Below are 21,250 nucleotides of genomic sequence, written 5' to 3'. Positions count from 1 at the left end.
CAAAAGTGAGTACACCCCTAAGTGAAACTGTCCAAATTGGGTATTATTAGCCATTTTCCCTCCCTGGTAACATGTGACTCGTTAGTGTTACAAGGTCTCAGGTGTGAATGGGGAGCAGGTGAGTTAAATTTGGTGTTATTGCTCTCACTCTCTCATACTAGATGGCCCGGGAGGCCCCTTCTGACTCGCTCTGTTACTGTGTTTCTATACTGGTCACTGGAAGTTCAACATGGCACCTCATGGCAAAGAACTCTCTGAGGATCTGAAAAAAAGAATTGTTGCTCTACATAAAGATGGCCTAGGCTATAAGAAGATTTCCAAGATCCTGAAACTGAGCTGCAGCACGGTGGCCAAAACCATACAGAGGTTTAACAGGACAGGTTCCACTCAGAACAGGCCTCGCCATGGTCGACCAAAGAAGTTGAGTGCATGTGCTCAGCGTCATATCCAGAGGTTGGCTTTGGGAAATAGACGTATGAGTGCTGCCAGCATTGCTGCAGAGGTTGAAGGGGTGGTGGGTCAGCCTGTCAGTACTCAGACCATATGTTGTACCCTGCATCAAATTGGTCTGCAGGGCTGTCGTCCCAAAAGGAAGCCTCTTCTTAAGATGATGCACAAGAAAGCACGCAAACAGTTTGCTGAAGAGAAGCAGACTAAGGACATGGATTAGTGGAACCATGTCCTGTGGTCTGATGAGACCAAGATAAACTTATTTGGTTCAGATGGTGTCAAGCATGTGTGGCGACAACCAGGTGAGGAGTACAAAGACAAGCGTGTCTTGCCTACAGTCAAGCATGGTGGTGGGAGTGTCATGGTCTGAGACTGCATGAGTGCTGCCGGCACTGGGGAGCTACAGTTCATTGAGGGAACCATGAATGCCAACATGTCCTGTGACATACTGAAGCAGAGCATGATCCCCTCCCTTCGGAGACTGGGCTGCATGGCAGTATTCCAACATGATAACGACCCCAAACACACCTCCAAGACGACCACTGCCTTGCTAAAGAGGCTGAGGGTAAAGGTGATGGACTGGCCAAGCATGTCTCCAGACCTAAACCCTATCGAGCATCTTTGGGGCATCCTGAAACGGAAGGTGGAGGAGCGCAAGATCTCTAACATCCACCAGCTCCATGATGTCGTCATGGTGGAGTGGAAGAGGACTCCACTGGCAACCTGTGAAGCTCTGGTGAACTCGATGCCCAAGAGGGTTAAGGCAGTGCTGGAAAATAATGGTGGCCACACAAAATATTGACACTTTGGGCCCAATTTGGACAGTCTCACTTAGGGGTGTACTCACTTTTGTTGCCAGCGGTTTAGACATTAACGGCTGTGTGTTGAGTTATTTTGAGGGGACAGCAAATTTACAATGTTATACAAGCTGTATACTCACTACTTTACATTGTAGCAAAGTGTCATTTCTTCAGGGTTGTCACATGAAAAGATATAATAAAATATTTACAAAATGTGAGGGGTGTACTCACTTCTGTGATATACTGTAGATACCATAGCTAGCCACTATCAGCCCCTTTCTTCCTGCCCCCCTTCTCTTCAAAATGTGACTTTTCCATTAATCAGTGGTGCTAGAGCAGCCATCTTTCCTTTCCCACACCTTGCCAGAGGAGTTGAAATTCTTGGACCTCTTCAGCACTGGATTTGATTTTGTTTCAGCCAAGTGTAAATGTGGAACTCTTGGGGGTTTGGGGCTTGTGGGAGAAGTGTTTGACCTAGCAAGCACATTTATGTGGGCAGAGGAGTGTTCAACACTTGGAGGCCAAAACTGAGACAGGTTGTTGCTAGCTAGGAACCCAAATCACCACGTCTGGGCAGGTGAACAAAGTTCAGTCTAGACAGGCTAGATCATGCAGTGTGTTTTGCTTGATGAGTTCTCAATATTTGTTCTGTAATACCCTACTGAAACATAGGCACCTACCTGAGTCTGAGTTTACTCTTGTCTAACAAAACCATCACGGCGAGTTAATGGCCTCTTGTTTTATAAGACCATAAAGCAAACATTATAAAAGCAATTTATAAAACAATATTTTGCCATCTTTGTAAAGGGCTTATTCATTCATTACTTAAGGGCAAATCTAGCAAGATGCAAGGCACTGTAGTCAAATTATTGTTCCTTGATCAGTGCCTGGTATGATGCAAGCATGTGACTGTCACACTTGCACCTTCCTTATATAGGGTGTAATGTATAAAGTGTAATATATAAAGAGCTCTTAAGCAATGCTGGAATTATGTACCCTTGCATGCCAAATGGGAAAAATCTGTAATGCTCAACAGAAATCCTGAAATATTTCATTCTGCGTGTGATGCTATTGTGCTTCTTATGTCTGAGGCAGATGACCTAAAGCCTAGGCTCCTCTTGAGGCTTGATTTGTGGAAGAATCCTTAGTCTCTAGAATAATAGTTCTGCTGTACTTATTTTGCCATTTCTCTTCAGGATTATTATTCTTATTGGTTTCATGGTAGCTCAGTGTCAGGTACTGGATGAAGGCAAATGAGGTAGCCACAGACTAGAATTATGGTAGGCACGACTGTAAGGGCAAGAAGGTGGCCTTTTCCCTAAAGCAATCAGCAGGGAGGGACAAGACAGAATTAACTTGACCATCCTTGCCTCTCTCATCTCAATTTGTTTTTCCTCTGCTTGCTGCATTCTGCCTTTTCAGGTCCAGCAGCTCCAGCAGGTACCTGTGCAGCATGTCTATCCTAACCAGGTGCAGTATGTGGAAGGAGGAGATGCCAGCTACACAGCAAGCACCATGTGAATACTTACTATTTATTTATTATATTTATATCCTGCTTTTTTCTTACGACAAAAGTGGCTTACATCATTCTCCTCCTGCTGCTCTCAAGCTTATCCCCACAATGACAAACCTGTGAGGTAGGTTGGGCTGAGAGTTGGTGGCTGGGCCAAAGTCTCCCAGTTGGTTTCATGGCTGAGCAGAGACTAGAACCCAGATCACCTGGGTCCCAGTCCTGTTCTCTTAACCACTACACCACACTGGCTCTCTTATTGACCTTTTTGACCTATTTGATTTCTGTACACCATTCTACCAAGAAAAATGGTGCTTGAGATTGCTTACATTCATAAATAATGCTTGATTAAAACCTTCAATTAAAATACAACAAACACAGCAATACCAGAGTAAAAACAGATTCTAACTCGAGTCCTGTTCATATGCCAAAGGGTTGCTTAAGTGCCTGCTTTCAAAGAAGGAGGTCCTACCCTATTTGTCCTACCCTGAGGCCTGAGCCAACAAGTCCAGGGTCCCAGAGCCTTGACGCAGTCAAGGAGTTGTGAATTGCACAGTATAATTTTTCACACAGGTGCAAACGGATTCCAGGTTGTATGTGTATCAGAGATGGTCAGCCCCCTTGCACTCAGTAGCTTTGATTCTCTAAACAAGAGTCCGGGGCTGGAAATGTTTTCAACTGCATGAAGAATTCTTCTTAATGATCTAGATTCTAGATCCATAGTAACATCAGCGTGGGTTTCACAGTTATGAATCACTTACCCTTAGGCTCAGCCAGAGCAAAATCCAAAGAGAGATGGAGCATTAATGTGTGGACAATAGCACTTAAACAATGTTTAAGCAGTTTTTCCTTTTTATTGTGTAGTGGGTGTATACCTTGATTTTTTTTACATACAAAGTACTTTTGTTTTATAAGCAGTTAAGGATTAAAATTTACACCTAAGTCAGTAAATTACTAAATAAAAGGTGTGTTTTAAAGGCCCATTAGCACATTGTACCTTAACAATGAAGATTCTTGTAGGACCTTAAAAACTGAATGATTGAGTATGTCACAACAAACCTATTAGTTTATAATCCAATCCACCCTATTCTGTACAGTGGGGTTAGGATAGGGCCGAAGTGCCTTCCTGCTGGCAGAGAAGAGCTCTGCTAGCTGTTCATCATGGAGGTCTCCAGTATGTCAATGGAAAACTTTAAGGCTGTAAATACACAGTCAGTGGCATTGCTGCGTCTTGTAGGCCTCTAAGCAGGGCATTCCAGAAAGGGTGAAGCAGGATCCTGGAATCCAAGGCCACCCCATTTCTCTGGGAGCTCTCTTGTGTAGACTGACCTTAGGCTGTTGTAGACATTTCTTACTCTTAGAAGCAGGGAGAAACAAAACAGTAAAACAGCTATTGTTGTAAGCCGCCCCGAGGCTTCGGCGAATGGGGCGGCATAAAAATGTTTTAATAAATAAATAAAATAAAAAAGGGGTGGAAATGGAAGGGGGGCTGAAGGGACATCTTTCACCCTCAGTCCTAACACACAAGTGCCCACACACCGCTTGTCCTGACTTTTCAGGTTTTGAAAGCAGTGGACACTTTGCCATTTCACTTTCCACATCTCCTGTTTAGGGTTACTCTGCCCATCATTAAAGTGTTGCACAGCTTGCCATTGTTTTTCTTGCAAGTGAACACGGCTACTACTCTGGGGACATCAAGCATCAACAATATGGAAGGACACGATGAACTGGACAAATAGAAAGTTGTGATAGGAGGTTGCAGAACAGTGTAAGAGACAAAAGAATACAACTCGGCAGGAAAAGTATCAAGTCTATCAAGCATGGTAGATTTCTTGTGAATGATCCAAATCTACAGATTAACCGTTTTTTCTTTTTTGTATATGTTAACATTTCATAAATAACTAAGTATGTAGTAGCTAACTGTGGCTCCCTGAAACCACTGGGGGGTGGGGACATAGGATTCTCAGGACCAGCTGTAAGGTCCTGCAGCCTTGGAGCTGCGACTCTCCCCTCACCTTACAACCAGCATAGAAAGGATTGAATTCTGCCCTGCCCCACCAGTCCCAAAGTCCTAACTAATTGTCAGGGAGGAAAGGGTGTGCTGAGGGAAGAGGCGGCGGGGAGGCTGGAGCTGCCGGCTTAGAGCAATCCCAGCTTCCTTTCTGCCCTTTTCCTGGCACTAAATCTCCAGGTAGCTGAAGACAGTCATCTAGAGAAAATACTTGGTGTGAGGTGCACTGGAGATCGCTATTGCTGCACCTTGTGCCAGGCAGAAGATGCATATAAACCAGGTTTGGAGGCTTACATGGAGGCCAAAAGGAGCAAAAGGATCATATCCTTTGGGTGCAGTCCAGCAGGACTGCTTATAATCTTCCAAACTCAAAGGATGATTGGTCTATTCAGAGTGGGACAACCATAGAAAACCAAGGATCCCTCTGCAAAACAGATGATCTTTGTATAACTAAAATATAGATGAATACTGTATTACATTTTGTTTTCTAGTAAACAGACTTATAGAGAGATTTTGGCTGTCTAACTGCAGCCCTTCAGAGTGGGAGGGAGGGAGGGAGGTTGAGGTGCCACAGGATATGTTGGGCCTTGGATGTGCTGCTCTCCCTCTAAGCCCCTTCTCCATGACTTGGGAGAAGCTGGTGGCATGGTTCTTTCTATGCAAAATGAGAGGGCAATCTGAATGTGGATTTCCAGAGCTGAAGTTGGAGCAGTTTGCCCACCTGGTATGTGTGGCCATCTACATGCTCTCTAGGGACCAAAGGACCCTTTATAAGACAGACTATTGAACAACTCATTTTATATTTTGATATATTGTTTTGCACCTACAAAAATGAATATAGGAGATTGATTTTTTGTAAATTATCTTCTCTGACTTTTTTCTGCAGTTCTAATACATATTTATTTTTGCCATCATGGTGAAATCCAATTATTTTCTCCAACCATTTCTCCCTAAAAGGTGTTATTTATTCTCCCCACTTTTTTGAATAGTTTTCTTTCTGCAGCCATTTTATAAGCTAATAATTATTTGTGTTGTTGAGTAAGAAATCTATTGATACAATACATCCTTTGTTTCCTCTCTATATTTTAATAGACTTTTATTGCCTAATATTTTATCCATATTTTTATTAATCATTCTTCAGTATTTCTCTTCCAGTATTTCTTTCCCATCCTAAGTGATCAGAATCTATCTGTTACTGATAGTTCCAGCAATTAGAATAATTGTTATTTATTTTAACTGATGTTAGATACCACCTCAATATCCCTCAGTATCATCTTATATAGACCTTCTTTAATAGAGGAATTTAATGAAACATTCTGGCTTTTACTCCAAATATTTTCCCAAATTTTCATTAGGATGTTTTTTCCAATGCTTTGTATCCACATGATCTTTAACTGGTTCTGTTTCTGTTTCGTATTTTTAGAGTAGTTTACAGATTTTAGATAATACATTTTCTGTAAATCTTATTATCAGTTGCTCCTGCTCTGTCATATTTTCTAGCTGTTTGTTCACTTTAAAATAGTCAGTGTTAACTGGTTTGGGTTTTTTTTTAAAGATACTGAACCATGCTTTATGGAAAAAAAGTGCTTTAAGGACTAGATTGAACCAAGGCCTGTCCCTCAGCTATCTCTCAATCAAGTAGTTAGACAAAGACTCTACCCTGGTAAAGTGGGAGGGCAGATCTGCCACATGTTGACTGTACTCCTTGAAGGATGGTGTGTGTACTTACCTGCCACCTTGCCCTCTGTTACAGGTGGCAGTTTTTCTACTGGAGAGGGGGGTGACATCAATACCTGATGGGCTTTCTTCTTTTCAGACGCTCCAGTACTTACCCTTACACGGAAACCCCTCTCTACACCCAGAATGCTGGAGCAAACTACTATGAATCACAAGCCACTCCAACACAGGTCTCCACTCCAGCAACCTCCCAGACAGTGGCCAGCAGTGGCTCAGTGCCCATGTATGTCTCTGGAGGGCAAATCATAGCCAACCCAAGCGGAGGGAGCAGTGCTGGAGGAGGTGGAGGCGGCGGCGGCGGCGGTGGCGGCAGCGGCAGTGGCAGCACTGCAGGAGCTGGAGGTGGTGCCGGCAGCAGCAGCGCAGGGACATACGTGATTCAAGGCGGTTACATGCTAGGAAGTTCAAGCCAGTCCTACTCACATACCACCCGTGCCTCCCCAGCAACTGTAAGTCTGAATTGTTTACTAGGATATCTTGTCCTTTTGGGGAGGGGCTGGGGTGTGGGCAAGAACACTCCGGCCAACTTTTGTGCTCTTCTCTGCTGCCAGTCCAAATGCTCCCATTGACGCAGTGGATTTCAGTGCTGCTTTCTGGGTAATCTTGTGTTTTCTCTGAGGAGATGTGTAATTTATTTTCAATAAGGATTGGGCAGGGTTCCCTGTATGAGACCTTCCTTGCCCACTGCTGATCTCTTCCTGGAAGGTGCAGCTTCCGGAGCATGTTCTAGGTTGTTTCTCAGCTCACACAAAGCAACCTTGGGTCTCAGCAAGGGTATCACCCCTGTGCAAACTGAGTGAGTATTCTAGAAAATGCCCCAGTGTGCAGGTGTTCTTCAATAGAAGAGCCAGTTTGGAAAAGGTTTCCCTGAAGGCAAGTTGGAAAACCACTGACTCAAGAAATGAAACACTTCCTTATGCCTGTTTGGTCTGACAGTCCCCATAGGTGTGATGAGGAATTTGTTTATGGTGAAACTGGGGCTCTTTCTGATGGACTCATGGTACATCTTGTCTATTGTAGGCTCTAGGGCAGAAAGTTGATCTGTTCAGAATTTAGGATTTATTACATCCCCAAAGGGAGGCAATAGCTTTTATCAGATGATCATAAACACATTTTAAAACTTACCTTGCTCCAGCAGCAGCTGATCCAATAATAGATGTCATCAGGTGATGCAGAGTTTTGAGGTACTGTTAAAGGGACAAAGTGAGAGGCAAATTTTACCTGGGGGCAGAGTCCACCATGCCTTTCACGAAGTCTGTCTTCAAAACAGATATAAGTGAAAGTTTAGAGTATAAAGACTCAGTCCTAAGTCCTACAAGTTTAGACAGAAAGGGGCTTAATTGTGTTGGCTGGGTCAAGCTGGGAGTTGTAGACCCTTATTTATTTATTTATTTTCCAGTTGATATCCTGCCTTTTTCCTACAAAGGGCTCAAGGCAGCTTACATCTCCTCCTCCATCTTATCCCCACAAAAACAACCCTGTGAAGTAGGTTGAGTTGAGAGTCTGTGACTGGCCCAAAGTCACCCAGTTGGCTCCATGGCTGAACGGGGACTAGAACCCAGATCGCCTGAGTCCCAGCCCCATGCTCTTAACCACTACACCACACTGGCTTTTTCTTTCTGAACTTCATAAGATTGCACCCTAAGTGAATGAGGATTTCATAATGTTTAGTAATAGGAAGAAGAATTGGGATATTCTGGCCCTGGGTATTACTTCATTCACTTCAGAGTCTTGGGTTAGCAATGATACTCTTTACCAAACATAAAGCTGGTTAAGAGTTGTGATAAGTCCCTTTTCTCTTCCATACCTCTTTATTTTAGAAACATCATGATCCCTTAGTTCTTCTTTGTGGTCTCTGTGCATCACACATATGGGTGCTGCGCCGGCACAGTGCCTGCATTCGGGAAGATTCTCCTAGCTTAATGTCTTCTGCACAAGCTCCACCTCCCCTTTCCACTCCTGGTAGAAATAGGTGGGAACCATCATGATTCCTTCGTTCTCCTTACCTTAACTCTTCAGGATGAGGTTGACTAGCACTAAAACATAAAAATCTTGTAAGTGAGGTTTTTAAATGTATGAGCTTCTAAGATAGGCATCCACCTCCCAAATACAGGCTGCAGGTTTTGGACCATTCACTGATCAGCTTGTTCCAAAAGCCCAACCTCTCAGTGTTACTAACACTGTCCAAAGGAAAGCATCAAAGCCCGAAAAGAGAATGTGAAGGTTGAAGATGGTAACTGCACTCGCACACATTTCTTCACAGGTGCAGTGGCTGCTGGATAACTATGAAACTGCTGAGGGTGTGAGCCTCCCACGCAGCACCTTGTACTGCCACTATCTCCTGCACTGTCAGGAGCAGAAACTGGAGCCAGTCAATGCAGCATCCTTTGGCAAGCTGATCCGTTCTGTTTTCATGGGGCTCCGTACTCGTCGACTTGGAACCAGGTAAAAGCACATCCACCTTAGAAGGGACTTCAGCCATTCCAGAAATTCAGTCTGAGCTTCACTACAACAGAAAAGCTTCATGGTAGTCAAATAGACTCAAATAATATGTTTTCCTCCTGGTTATTGAAGTAGGAATTAGGGTGGGGGGCTTTTAGGGGTGGCTGTTAAATCATTGCTGGGTTTATGGAATTGCTGAGGGGAGAAGCACTTGTGAGCCCATAGGCTTGGAAGAGTCTGGGTTCGAATCCCACCTTCGAAGTGGCACTGTGTAATAACACGTAACATTCTTGTAGTGCTTTAGAATATTCAAAATACTCCACATCATTATCTCAGTAACATCTATAAACAGTGGTCCCTTACCCTTTTGGAACAGAGGATACTCTTGAGAAAATGTCACTGATGCTGTCACGGATTGGCTGCCATGGGCAGGACTGCACACTCCCAAAATTGTTGCTGTGTGGTCTGAGCCATTCTGAGCCTAGAAAAACAGCTTGGCTCTTTGAAATCCCCCCACATGCCCAAAAGGGGCACACCTGGAGCAACTCCTGCTGCTGCCTTTTTCCACACACCCTGACACAGCCACCCTGTCTCCCTTCTCCCTATACACACCAACCTTACTTTTTCCCTGCTGCTCCCCACAGTCCCACAAATATACTGAGGAGGATTTCTTTCTCTTTTTCTCCTGCCTCCTTTTTAAAGAGAGCCTTTGAGGAGCAGGTGAAATGCTTGTTTCTGGTTCTACGTGGGTCCAACTGTCTTCTTTTCCATTCAGAATAATGCCTGTGAAGCCACGTGAGGGGTGAGTGGTCTGAGGCATGTCTCAGAAGGAAAGGAGGTAGATTGGCTGGCTAGGGGGCAGTCATTTAATTTCTAGCTGCCTGAAGTTTAAAAAAAATGGGATGGGCAAGGGGCTGCACAGGGCAACCACAAAAGATGATTACAGGCATTCTGGCTCCAACAAATACCACATTACTAATTCCAACCTTTAAATGATCTTGAACATGGGTCCTTCAGATGATGCTGTATTCCTTCAATTTTTGCTTCTGTTTTTATGAAAATTTCCATAGTTACTTTTTTAGATTGGGGTATTATTTCTGAAAGCAAAAGAAAAGGTGTTTGCCTGCTTGTATGATTGCAGTACTCTGCTATAGCACAACACTATTATTTATGTAGCAGAAGAGGAGAAAAACAAGTGGTCTTTGTGTAGTACTTGCATATCAGTTCTGTGGCAAAAGTGAAGGTAGATGTAGCATTAACAGCCTCGTGTAGAAATGCTCATTTCTGAGCTACAGCTGAGGGTGCGCTGAGAGAATATTTATTTACTTATTTGTTTACTTATTTATAATGATTTTTATATAATGGTATTTAAAATTATTTGCCTTGGCCACATATTAGTTCAGGACCCAGGAATGTACTAATTAAGAATGTACATTTGTAACTCAGGCCGTTTCTTAGCTACTGCACTGCCCTCAACACACAGTTTCAGTCACATTCCCTTCTTGAACGTGTCACAACTGATACAGTGCTATAAGATGACTTAAGCAGTCAGGTACATCCAAAAGGAATGTGAAGAATTGTAACATAAAGCAAATATATTGGAAATTTTAGTAAGTTAAAAATGCTAAGGCACTTTATAACTTAACAGTGTTATGGGAGTAATTAGTTCTAGTGATTAGGTGAATCCATATGTGAGCAAAAAGTCCTACACATTGTTTTTAGCATATAAAAATTACGCCATACTGATTGCATGGATCTAATTGCCATCATTTGCCACAGTTGAAATGTTGTGGTACTGGGCAGCTTCACTGTTGTGAAAGCAGTACCCAAGTGTCCAGTGGTGCAAGCTGTGTTGTGATCCACCACATTTCTATGTATGCAGGCTTATGTTTTCTTGCTTTTTTTTTTTTTTAGAGGGAACTCAAAATACCACTACTATGGGCTGCGCATTAAAGCCAACTCCCCACTACTGCGGCTCATGGAGGACCAGCAACACTTGGCCATGAGGCAGCAGCCATTTTCCCAGAAGCAAAGGTAGGAGAAGGGCAGAGCCACAAGAGTTCTGTGGCAGAGCATGTACCGTGCATGCTAAAAGTCTCCATGTCAATCCCTGCCCACCTGCAGGTGGGATTGGGGGAAAACCCTGTCTGAAACCTGGGAGAGTTGTGCCTATCCATGATCCAACTTGGTTGAAAGCAGCTCTGTGGAAGTCACAGTCCCAGAACCACTTGCGCAGGAACAGCACTCAGTCCCCCAGCAACTGCATCCTGCATGTTTGGCAGGACACAGCTGCACCCCTGACTGCTTGACACTATTGTGCATATGCCCTGCTTCTCACACCCAGTTGCTGTTGCTACAGCATGCCCTGACTCTGTGTTGCTCTGTGTTTTAGGCTCAAGCCCATTCAGAAGATGGAGGGCATGACCAATGGAGTGGCCGTGGGGCAGCAGCAGGCTTCAGGGCTATCTGACATCAGTGCTCAAGTGCAACAGTACCAGCAATTCTTGGGTGAGTCTCTGTGCTGTGCCAGGAAACTTCCAGCTGTGATGTCCCTGTGAAGGGAGTCTCATCTGCACCTACAATGCAGTTGTTAGGGTCCAGTATCTGACCCCTGGGGTTGCAGAAAAGGGCTCTTAGATGGGGATTGTGACTGTCTGTGCACCGGATCCAGCTACTCCAGCTGCAGTGGGCTTCTTGTCCACTCCTTCCCATTCTCCATCCTCTGAAACTGCTGTACAGAGTGAGGAGACCTGCTGAATGGGGTGAGCTGTGGTGGTGAGGGAGGGGCAGCTCCCAGATTTAGGCAGAATGACTTCCTGCAAGCAGAGTTCTTCCTTTCATAGAAGGCTTGTCATGAATTAACCCTATATGTGTTCTAAGTAAGTTGACAGCCTAGATGGCTTCTCACTTCAGGGCTGTAACTTAGATTGAGCCAAGTGATATTGAGGAGGTCCTTGGAAGATGCAGAGCTGGCAAAGTTTTTCTGTGTGATTGGACCACTCTAAGTTGGAAGTTGTTTGCAAATGTTATGACCCTCCACATGGACTTTTCAACACAAGGAAATGATTTCCAGCAACAGTGATGTTGGCCATGTTATTTTTGACACAGCTCCATGTGAGAATGATGCTGGCAGCCTTACCTTTGGGGCCAATGATCCTAATTGCCCATGGAAACACATTTTTCCAGTTCTCTAAAAAGCTGTAGATTGTGTTCTATATAACCTCTAAAAGTTTCAGTTCAGAGTTGGATGACTGGTAGCAGAGTGGCACCTAGGGTTGAACTTTGAGAACTGACTTCTCTTTTCCCCCTGCAGATGCTTCGCGCAGCTTGCCTGACTTTGCAGAGTTAGACCTCCAAGGGAAGGCCCTCCCTGAGGGCATTGGGGCCGAAGATGTGAAGGCTTTCCAGTTGCTCTATCGAGAACATTGTGAAGTATGTAACAAGGTGGAAAAGGGACCTTTGTCCCATTGGATGGCTGCTATGACAGGCTGCTAGGAAGTAGCAAGTGAATGTGACTCTCTGGCAGTCTCATAGGCCAGGCACTCCCAGCCGCTTCCAGGCCCAGCCAGCCACATCAGTGGAAGAAGAATTCGGCTTGGTCATCCCGCCCTCCCTGAACGCCTTTCCTTGCTGGCTTATTCCCGTTAAATAGCGCTATACTGCAGTTGGATTAAAATAAAAATGCTGGGCCAGTGGCACTTGTGCAGATGCTCCTAGTGACAATTCAGAAACGTCATGGTGTTTGCATACATTTATTCAAAACTAACACATTTATTTACCTGTGAGCTTCCATAGGTTAGAGCCCATGTATGAATTGGACAATGAATGTGTGTGCATTTATGTATATGCATGCAGTGGGACAGTAGGCAAAATCTGTTTTGACACTACAGTCTTCATATACTTACTGTAAGAAGAGAGAAATGTAAAAAGTGAAGTTAGTGAGTCAGTTGCTAGAGCAGGGATTTCTGATGTGGTGCCCTCAGAGGCCTCCAGCAGCACCCACAAACCTCCCTTCTCACTGCTCCCTTCAAATTTTTATTTTAACTAACACTGAAAACCCTAAGAGCACTGGGCTCTTCTTTTTTGTTCCTGAACCTGCCACTGTTGAGCAGGCAGGAAGAGAAGGGAAAGATTGCTCCCAACTCCACTCAATTTTCCATCTGGACAACCATCAATATAAAGTCCTTGCAAAAAGGAAGTGGGGCTCTAGATTGCACCTTTCCCAAGCTACAGACCTAGCGTCTGGGGAAAGTGTGGAAAAAGTGGAGGGGACTGAGAAACATTGGAACAGAAGTAAAGGATCACACCTGCAAGAAGGAGATGTAGTTGGTACTTCCTTTGGTTGGGGAAAAGGTCCTTTGGATATGCTCTAGTGTGCTTTGTCTGAAAGGCTTTAAACTCGGCAGGGGTACAGTCCCCACAGAAACTTGTCCTGATGGGACAAGTGAGAAGAGAGGGCCAGGTTTTTGGGTCCAGGGTGTTAGATGTACTGCAGGGGCTGGTGGAACTCCTACAAAGAGGGTGCCAATATCAGGGAAGATGGGAGGGAGGAGGAGGCCAGGGGACCCAAAGAAAGGGATTTGTGAGAAGGTGCTGAGATGCATGTATACCACCTCTAGGAGCATGGGTAATAAGCGGGAAGTTTGACTCTCTCTTGGGAATAGGAGGGTATGACCTGCTGGGGATCACAGAAACTTGGTGGGATGAAAGGCAAGACTGGAATGCAAACATAGAGGGGTATGACCTGTTTGGAAAGGACAGGAAGGGAAAGAGGGGGCAGAAGTGTAGCATTATATGTCAGGGAAGGGATAGGGTGCAGTGAGATAGAATGTGGCACTGATGGGGGTCTGGTAGAGGCGGTTTGGTTCAAAGGGTTTCAACAGGGGAGGGACCTGACAGTGGGGGTATGTTATCATCCTCCAAGTCAAATTGAGACCCTGAATGATGTCCTGACAGATGAGATTCTAAGGATAACTTGTGGGAGGGACACAGTAATTATGGGAGATTTCAGTCTCCCAGATATTAGTTGGGAGTCCCACTCAGCAATGATAGCCAGGTCACATCACTTCCTAGGCACTCTAGAGGGAGGGTTTTTCACACAGAGGGTCTGGAAGGTGATGAGGGGGGGAAATATCCTTGATTTGGTCTTGACCAACAGGTAGGAGCTGATAGATGGGGTGCAGATTAGGGAAGCTCTGGATGTGAGTGATCACTCCATCCTTTGCGATCCAGTGAATGGGGTTGAGTGCCAGGTCAAGTATTAGAAGTTGGGAATTTACAGAAGCCAACTTTGGTCAGTTGAAGGCTAGACTGAGGAAAGTCTCCTGGGAGAGGGTACTGGAAGGCAAGAGAGTTGAAGAGGGATAGATGGCACTAAAAAGAAAAGTCTTGGAGGCACAAGCCCTGATGGTACCTCTAGTTAGCAAGGTGGGGAGGCGGAGGAGAGCATCCCTGTGGATGAGAAGTGGTAAGATGCATTAGGCATAAGAGGAACTTCCATAGGAAATGGATACTGCAAGTAAACAAAGGGGTATCATTGCAGAAGGATTATTCGCAGCGCTAAGGCTGATTATGAGCGGAGACTTGCAAAGAATATCAAAAGCAAAAAAAAGGGCTTCTAGTAACATGTAAATAGCAAGAGGAAGGGGAGACAGGTGGTAGGACTGCTTAATAAGGAGGAAGGGGATTCACTGACTGATGTGAGGGAACAGGCACAAATGCTAAATGACTACTTTGCCTCTGTGTTCTTTGCAAACCAGAATGGGGGAGATCCGCATGGAGGATCGGATGAAGCTCGGGATTTAGGGGCACAGATTAGAGTCACCCCCCAGAAGTTGAGGAGCTCCTCAAGGCACTGGACTTAAGGTGTCAGAGTTACACCAAAGGGTACTTAGGGTGTTGGCGGGGGTACTCTCAGGTCCACTGGCCTTCAGTGGTCCTGATCTTAAAAAACAGTAGCATCAGGGACATGGGGAATTACAGGCCGGTTAGCCTTACGTCCATAGTGGGAAAGACAGTGGAAATGCTCATAATGGGAAACACTCTGGAGTCCCTAGATAGGGAAGGGAGGCTGTCGGCCACACAACACAGCTTTTGCAAAAACAGGTCCTGCCAAACCTTGAGGAATTCTACGACAATGTCTTGAGGTGGCTAGATGGAAGGGGTGCAGTGGATGTGATTTACCTGGATTTTAGCAAGGACTTTGACAAAGTGCCCCATGATATCCTGGTTGAGAAATTGAGGAGTTTTGGGATAGACCAATGCACTGTCCAACGGATTAGGGCATGGCAGAAGGACCGAAAGCAGAGGGTTGCTATTAGTGGGGGATTGTCGGAATGGCAGACAGTGACAAGCAGGTTCCTGCAGGGCTCAGTCCTGGGACCAATCCTGTTCAGTCTATTCAATGACCTAGAGGAGGAGATGACAGTCTGCTGGTCAGATTCACATATGATACTAAAATGGGTGTGGGGGATACTAAAATGGCCACAACTGAGGAACAGGTACTCCGGATCCTAATGGATCTGGACAGACTATGGAAGTGGGCAGGAGACAACAAGATGATGTTCAATGCAGATAAGCGCAAGGTCTTGCACCTGGGGCATAGGAATGGGCATCATAAGTACAGCTTAGGGGACAAGTGCCTGGTGAGCAACGCTTGTGAAAAGAATCTCGGGGTGCTGGTTGACTGCAGGCTGAACATGAGTCATCGGTGTGATGCCATGGTCAAGAAGGCGAACGCCACGCTTGATTGCATAGCCGGAAGCGTGGCTTCTAGATCGAAAGAGGTATTACTGCCAGTCTATATGACTCTGGTGTGCCTGCAACTGTTCAATTCTGGGCTCCTCATTACAGGCGGGATATAGCTAGGTTGGAATCAGTGCACTGAAGGGCCACTAGGATGGTGGCTGGTTTGCAGAGTAAGCCATAGGAGGAGAGACTGAGGGAGCTGAGCCTTTCCAACCTTGAGAGGAGGGGACTCAGAGGGGACCTGCTGGTAACGTACAGGTATGTGAGGGGGTGCCACACAGAGGTGGATCATGAGCATTTTTCCCCTGCAGTGGAGAGCAGGACACATTCCAATGGCGCAAAGCTCAGGAAACCAAGATTCACGGTGGATGACAGGAAGTACTTCTGTACAGTTAGGACCCGTAGGGTATGGAATGGGCTTCCACGGGAGGTAGTTGAAGCCCCAATGGTAAGGGTGTTTAAGGGCAGGCTGGACAAGCACATGGTGGGCATGTCATGATTAGTGTCAGCTGGAGCCAGGTGGTCAGACTAGGTGGCCCAGGAGGCCCCTTGTGACTCACTGTGTTTCTGTGCTTTCTATGTTTCATTCACAGTCAAAGATCCACTTTGCCTTTCTCTTGACAGCCCAGTCATTTGGCAGCTATCAAGTGAAAATCAAAGTAATAAAGTAGTCTCTTTGTAGCCTTGTTTTGTCACTGTCCATTGATATTGCTCTACAGGAAGCCTGTGGGTCAGGAGTGGACACCTTGTCAAGATGTTTTGCCATATCATTCCTGGCATCCCTCCTCACTTGCTGCACAGGTTACGGCTGATGGGGGATGTACACCAGCACACCTGGAGGGTCACAAGTTGCTCACCTCTGCAGTAGGTGAAGCTGTGCTCAGGCAGATGCTGTTTTTATGGCACAGCTGGAATAACTGTAGGTTACTAACCTGTGTCTCATCTCAGGCTGTGCTGAGTCTGTCTGTGAATTCTTGCTGAGCAGGCCAATCCTCCTGTCTGCTGTCTGAGATCATCTGCTTAAGTATCATGACCTTGAAAGTCAGGCATGGGAATGCTCTGAATGATTAAAAATGCTGTACAGCTGGGCAGCTTTGTTTTAACCGGCCTATAATCAAGTTGTTCTGCAAGGCAGGGAGAGGCACCAGCAGGATCCTCCAGAGTAATCAAATTAGTACTGACTGCTGGTGCCCCTCCCTGCCTTGCAGATCTATAATTAGCTCATGCAATAGTTTCTCCCCTTCCTCAGGCCATTGTTGATGTGATGGTAAACCTGCAGTTCACGCTGGTGGAGACACTGTGGAAGACCTTTTGGCGGTACAACTTGAACCAGCCCAGCGAAACCACCCCCATCATCATGTGAGTACCATGGCAAGGCTGTCATGGGGCCAAGACTGCAGGTGACTTGTGCAGAACCACCAGGATGAGATTTGCCTTTGGCCAAGAGCCACCTTGGCCTGCTTGGACAAGGCAGGTTTCACTCAGCTGTCTCCCGCCCTCGGCAGGTGCACAATCCAGATCTTCATGCCTTGCTCAGCGCTTGGAACAAGAAATTCGTATCACTTTGCCCCAGTTGCCAGTGCAGCTTTCTTCAGCCTGGTTCCCTCCAAATGCGATGGCCCACAGTTCTTAAGATCTGTCAGCTGTATTCTTGGAGGAAGGCTGAATTTAGAGCTCATGAAATGTAGCAGGCAGGAGTCCAATAAATTGCAAAACACTCACTCACTCACTCACTCTCACTGTCTCATGACATGGGATATTAAAGATGCTCTTACAACCTGGTGCTCCCAAACCTCCTATAGCTCGGTGCCCCTGAGCCTTGGCGGCTTCCCCTGTGGGAGGACTGCTGTCAGTCGGAGGAAATGCTTCCTTGCATGGGAAGCGAAACAGGAAATAGGTTCTGCTACATTTGCAGCCTACCATGTTTCCTCCACTGTGACTGAACCGGCTCTAAATCCTGAGTTACAAGAAGCCATGGACTGTGCCTGCAGGTGGCACCGGGGGCCCAACTGAGCTGCTGGGTCCCGAGATCTGAGTTGCAGCTTTGTGATGGTGCTCCCTCATGTGGCTCGTGTGTTTTGCATTTAGTCATGATGAAGCTGAGAAGCGCCTCCCAAAGAGCTGCTTGGTGACACTGTCCAAGTACGAGCCTGTCCTCAAATGGACGAAGGACTGCGACAACCTGCTGTACCAGGGGCTGGTAGAGGTCCTGATCCCAGAAGTGCTCCGGCCCATTCCGAGTAAGCCCATCTTGCACCGCTCGTATTTCTGGCCAGGGAGTGGGCTCTCCCAAGCCTGGAGGTGCTGCCAGCATCAGTGGCAGAAGCAGAATGCGTCTGCTCTTGGCAGGGGCTCTGTCTTGCCTCAGGGTGGGCTCATCCAGTTGGTCACATGGCATCATATGGCTACTGGGGCGGCTAGCTCCTCTAGCCTGTGGAGGAGGCATTGAAACAGTCCTCAGAGAGGTGGGCTGCCCTTGGTTGGCTCCCTACCACTGTGCACTGAGGACTGCTAGCCACACTGAAACTGGCTCTTCTACTGCTGCTGTTCCATTCTGACCCAGGTGCCTTGACGCAAGCAATCCGAAACTTTGCAAAAAGCTTGGAGAGCTGGCTGACGAATGCCATGATGAATATTCCGGAAGAGATGGTGCGCGTGAAGGCGAGTAAAAGGATTGGGGCAGCAAGAGCAGGGTCAGTGCTGGCGTTGGCCCTGCAGTTCCCCGACAGCAGGGTACATTCTAGAGCTGGCACTCTCTTGCCTCCGTGCGAGGGCAGACTGGCTGTCCAGGGACCTAGAAGTAGCTTCTCTGCCTTGTTCTGGTGATGTCTCCAGTCAGCCATTCTCAGTCCCCTGGGGGGTCCAAGCTAGTCTTTCCCTCCCATCCTGTTGGGCAGATGTTGCAGTGATGTCCCAGTTCCACAACCCCTTCTTCCCCTGGAGCATCCAGTTATGGGGGGAGCAAGTCTGGTCATCTGCAATTTGTGTTGCAGGTGGCAGCAGCAAGTGCCTTTGCCCAGACCCTGCGGCGGTACACCTCCCTGAACCATCTTGCACAGGCTGCTCGGGCTGTCCTGCAGAATACGGCCCAAATCAATCAGATGCTGAGCGACCTCAACCGTGTGGATTTTGCTAATGTCCAGGTAACAACCCACAGAGTGCTGCCTGGTTTAAACTGCTCCAGTTTTAAACTCTGACCTATTTTTTCTTCCTTTTCCTTTTAGAATTTGGAGCCCTTGGGTTCTGAGTGGGCGGGGTATGAGCTGAGTTGGGCTACTAAAATAGAACCTAGACCCATCTACTTTTTCAAACTGTCACTGGCCTTGGATAGCTCCTGATCAGGGCATAAAGGCCACAGGCTTCCCATTTATTTGTTTCGTCCCTGAGGAAGCTCAGCTTTTGAGCATGCAGTGTCCTGCAAAAGTGTACACCCTTCCTCTTCACTGTTTTACCTTATGTTGTGTTATAACCTGGAACTAAAATGGATTGAATTGGCAATGTTACCACTTGATGAACCCAGAATACACAACTCTGAAGGTGCAAATTTTTTTTGCTGCACAAAGAACTAAAAAGAACTGGTACTTGTTGCTGCATAAGAATTTACCTCCTTTGCTGTGGCGTGCCAACATAAGCTCTGCTGCAACCCACTGCCTCCAGAATACTGTAAATAGTTGAATGGAGTGTTAGCTGTGCATAATTCCCATATTTCTGATTAAATTCATCTCTTTCTGGAAGTTCCCAGAGTTTGTTGGAGAGCATACCTGCACAAACAACATTATGGAAACCAAGGAGCTATTGCAACAACTGTAAGAGTTGTGCAGACGCAACAGTCATAGTTGGTGAATTTTAAAAAAATCCGAACTAGTATGGACATGCCCTAGAGCTTCTTTAAAGCCATTATTACAAAAATGTAAAGAATTTGGTTCAACTGTGTTTTGGCCTAGGAGATTCCCTCCTTGAAAATGCAGGGACTAGATGATGTCAGTGTTAGTCAGCAAAGCAGCCAAGAGACCTGTGGTAGTTTTGAAAGAGCTGGAGAGATTTAGAGCCAGGACAGGAGAAACCGTCCACACGTGGATGTTGCACAAAGCTGGGCTTTATGGAAGGGTGGCAAGAAGAAAACAAACCCACTTCAAAACCCATTTGGAGTCTGCAAAAAGCCATGCAGAACAAGCTTATCTAGTCTGATGAGACCAAAATTTAACTTTTTAGCTTTTCTGCAAAGCACTCTGTGGCAGAAAACCAACAGTACTCATTGCCTGATGAAGCACGGACTAGGAAACTGGTCAGAATTGAGGGCAAGAAGGATGGAGCATCTTTACTTAACTTTAGTGCCACCATATAAATATTTTGCACCTTCTCATTGTTGAGTATATGTCAAACAGTAATAGCGCCAATTAAACAGACTTCAGTTCTAGGTTGTAACACAACAAGATGTGGAGAAGTTAAAGGCTGTAAGGTCTGTGATGTAAGTTGCAGGTGTCTATGGCTGGAGCATTAGGGCCAAGGGGGGATGGAGGGTCAGATATCTGGCAAGGCCTGGAAGCTCCAGCAGTGAAGGCAGAACCAGGAACAGCTCAGGGTCAGTTACTGACAAGGTGTGACAGAACCAGGGGCAAAGTCAGGAGCGGGCAAGGAGCAGATACAAACACAGCACGGTAGGACCAGAAGCAGAGGCATGGAACAAGCTTCTGGCAAGGCACCCTGGAGGCAGGGCACAGCTGCAGGAGCGGCCACCTGAAAGGCCTTGCAACCTTCTGGAGCTGCCAGCTGTGCCAACTGCTTCAATCCTTGCAAGCTCCTACAGGTCTGATCCTGGTCCTGCAGGCACTTGCAGGATGAACCAGGGTGTTCTGCACAATCACATTGCTAGAGAGAGCGGTGTTGCAGCTTCAGATCCTGACCAGAGGAGGGAGAATAGTCCTGCGAAGCACTATAGCTGGCGTCATTGATCTGAGGCACAGAAAAGGCATTGACAGATGCTTGGTGAATGAGTCTAAGCTACCTGCCTCCAATCTGGTGCTCTCCAGGTGTTTTGGACTGCAGCTCTCATCAGCTTTCTTCAGTGTGGTGGATGGTCAGGAATTCTGGGAGCTGTAATCTAACACATTTGGATGGCATGAGATTTGTTGTTGTTGTTAGTCGTGAAGTTGTGTTCGACCCATTGCAACCCCATGGACAACATTCCTCCAGGCCTTCCTGTCCTCCACCATCCCCGGGAGTCCACTTATGCTCACACCAACTGCTTCAGTGACTCCATCCAGCCACCTCATCCTCTGCCGTCCCCTTCTTCTTTTGCCATCTATCATTCACAGCATTAAGCTCTTCTCCAGGGTGTTCTTCCTTCTCATTAGGTGGCCAAAGTATTTGAGTTTCATCTTCAGGATCTGGCCTTCTAAAGAGCAGTCAGGGTTGATCTCCTCTAGGACTGACCGGTTTGATCACCTTGCGGTCCAAGGGACTCGCAGGAGTCTCCCTCCAGCACCACAATTCAAAGGCCTCAATCCTTCAGCGCTCAGCCTTCCTTGTGGTCCAGCTTTCACAGCCATACAT

The 21,250-nt window shown here is 46.3% G+C and overlaps 1 protein-coding gene across 8 annotated transcripts in view; it reads left to right on the top strand.

The window, feature by feature from the left end:
* RFX1 (regulatory factor X1) overlaps positions 1 to 21,250 on the top strand; it is an 88,944-nt gene that overhangs the window by 58,263 nt on the left and 9,431 nt on the right. For all 8 annotated transcript variants that reach the window (XM_044443566.1, XM_044443559.1, XM_044443563.1 and 5 more), the window contains 10 exons: positions 2,673 to 2,767; positions 6,588 to 6,957; positions 8,772 to 8,953; positions 10,865 to 10,984; positions 11,343 to 11,458; positions 12,264 to 12,382; positions 16,947 to 17,056; positions 17,786 to 17,937; positions 18,261 to 18,358; positions 18,691 to 18,840. In XM_044443566.1, the coding sequence (XP_044299501.1) occupies positions 2,673 to 2,767; positions 6,588 to 6,957; positions 8,772 to 8,953; positions 10,865 to 10,984; positions 11,343 to 11,458; positions 12,264 to 12,382; positions 16,947 to 17,056; positions 17,786 to 17,937; positions 18,261 to 18,358; positions 18,691 to 18,840 (1,512 nt within the window). The remainder of the gene's footprint in view (positions 1 to 2,672; positions 2,768 to 6,587; positions 6,958 to 8,771; positions 8,954 to 10,864; positions 10,985 to 11,342; positions 11,459 to 12,263; positions 12,383 to 16,946; positions 17,057 to 17,785; positions 17,938 to 18,260; positions 18,359 to 18,690; positions 18,841 to 21,250) is intronic.

The sequence above is a fragment of the Varanus komodoensis genome, unplaced genomic scaffold, assembly GCF_004798865.1.
Source record: "Varanus komodoensis strain SLA01 unplaced genomic scaffold, ASM479886v1 scaffold42, whole genome shotgun sequence".
In the NCBI taxonomy this organism is placed as follows: domain Eukaryota; kingdom Metazoa; phylum Chordata; class Lepidosauria; order Squamata; family Varanidae; genus Varanus; species Varanus komodoensis.
The sequence above is the reverse complement of the archived record's forward strand: the minus strand, read 5'-3'. Positions and strand labels throughout refer to the sequence as shown.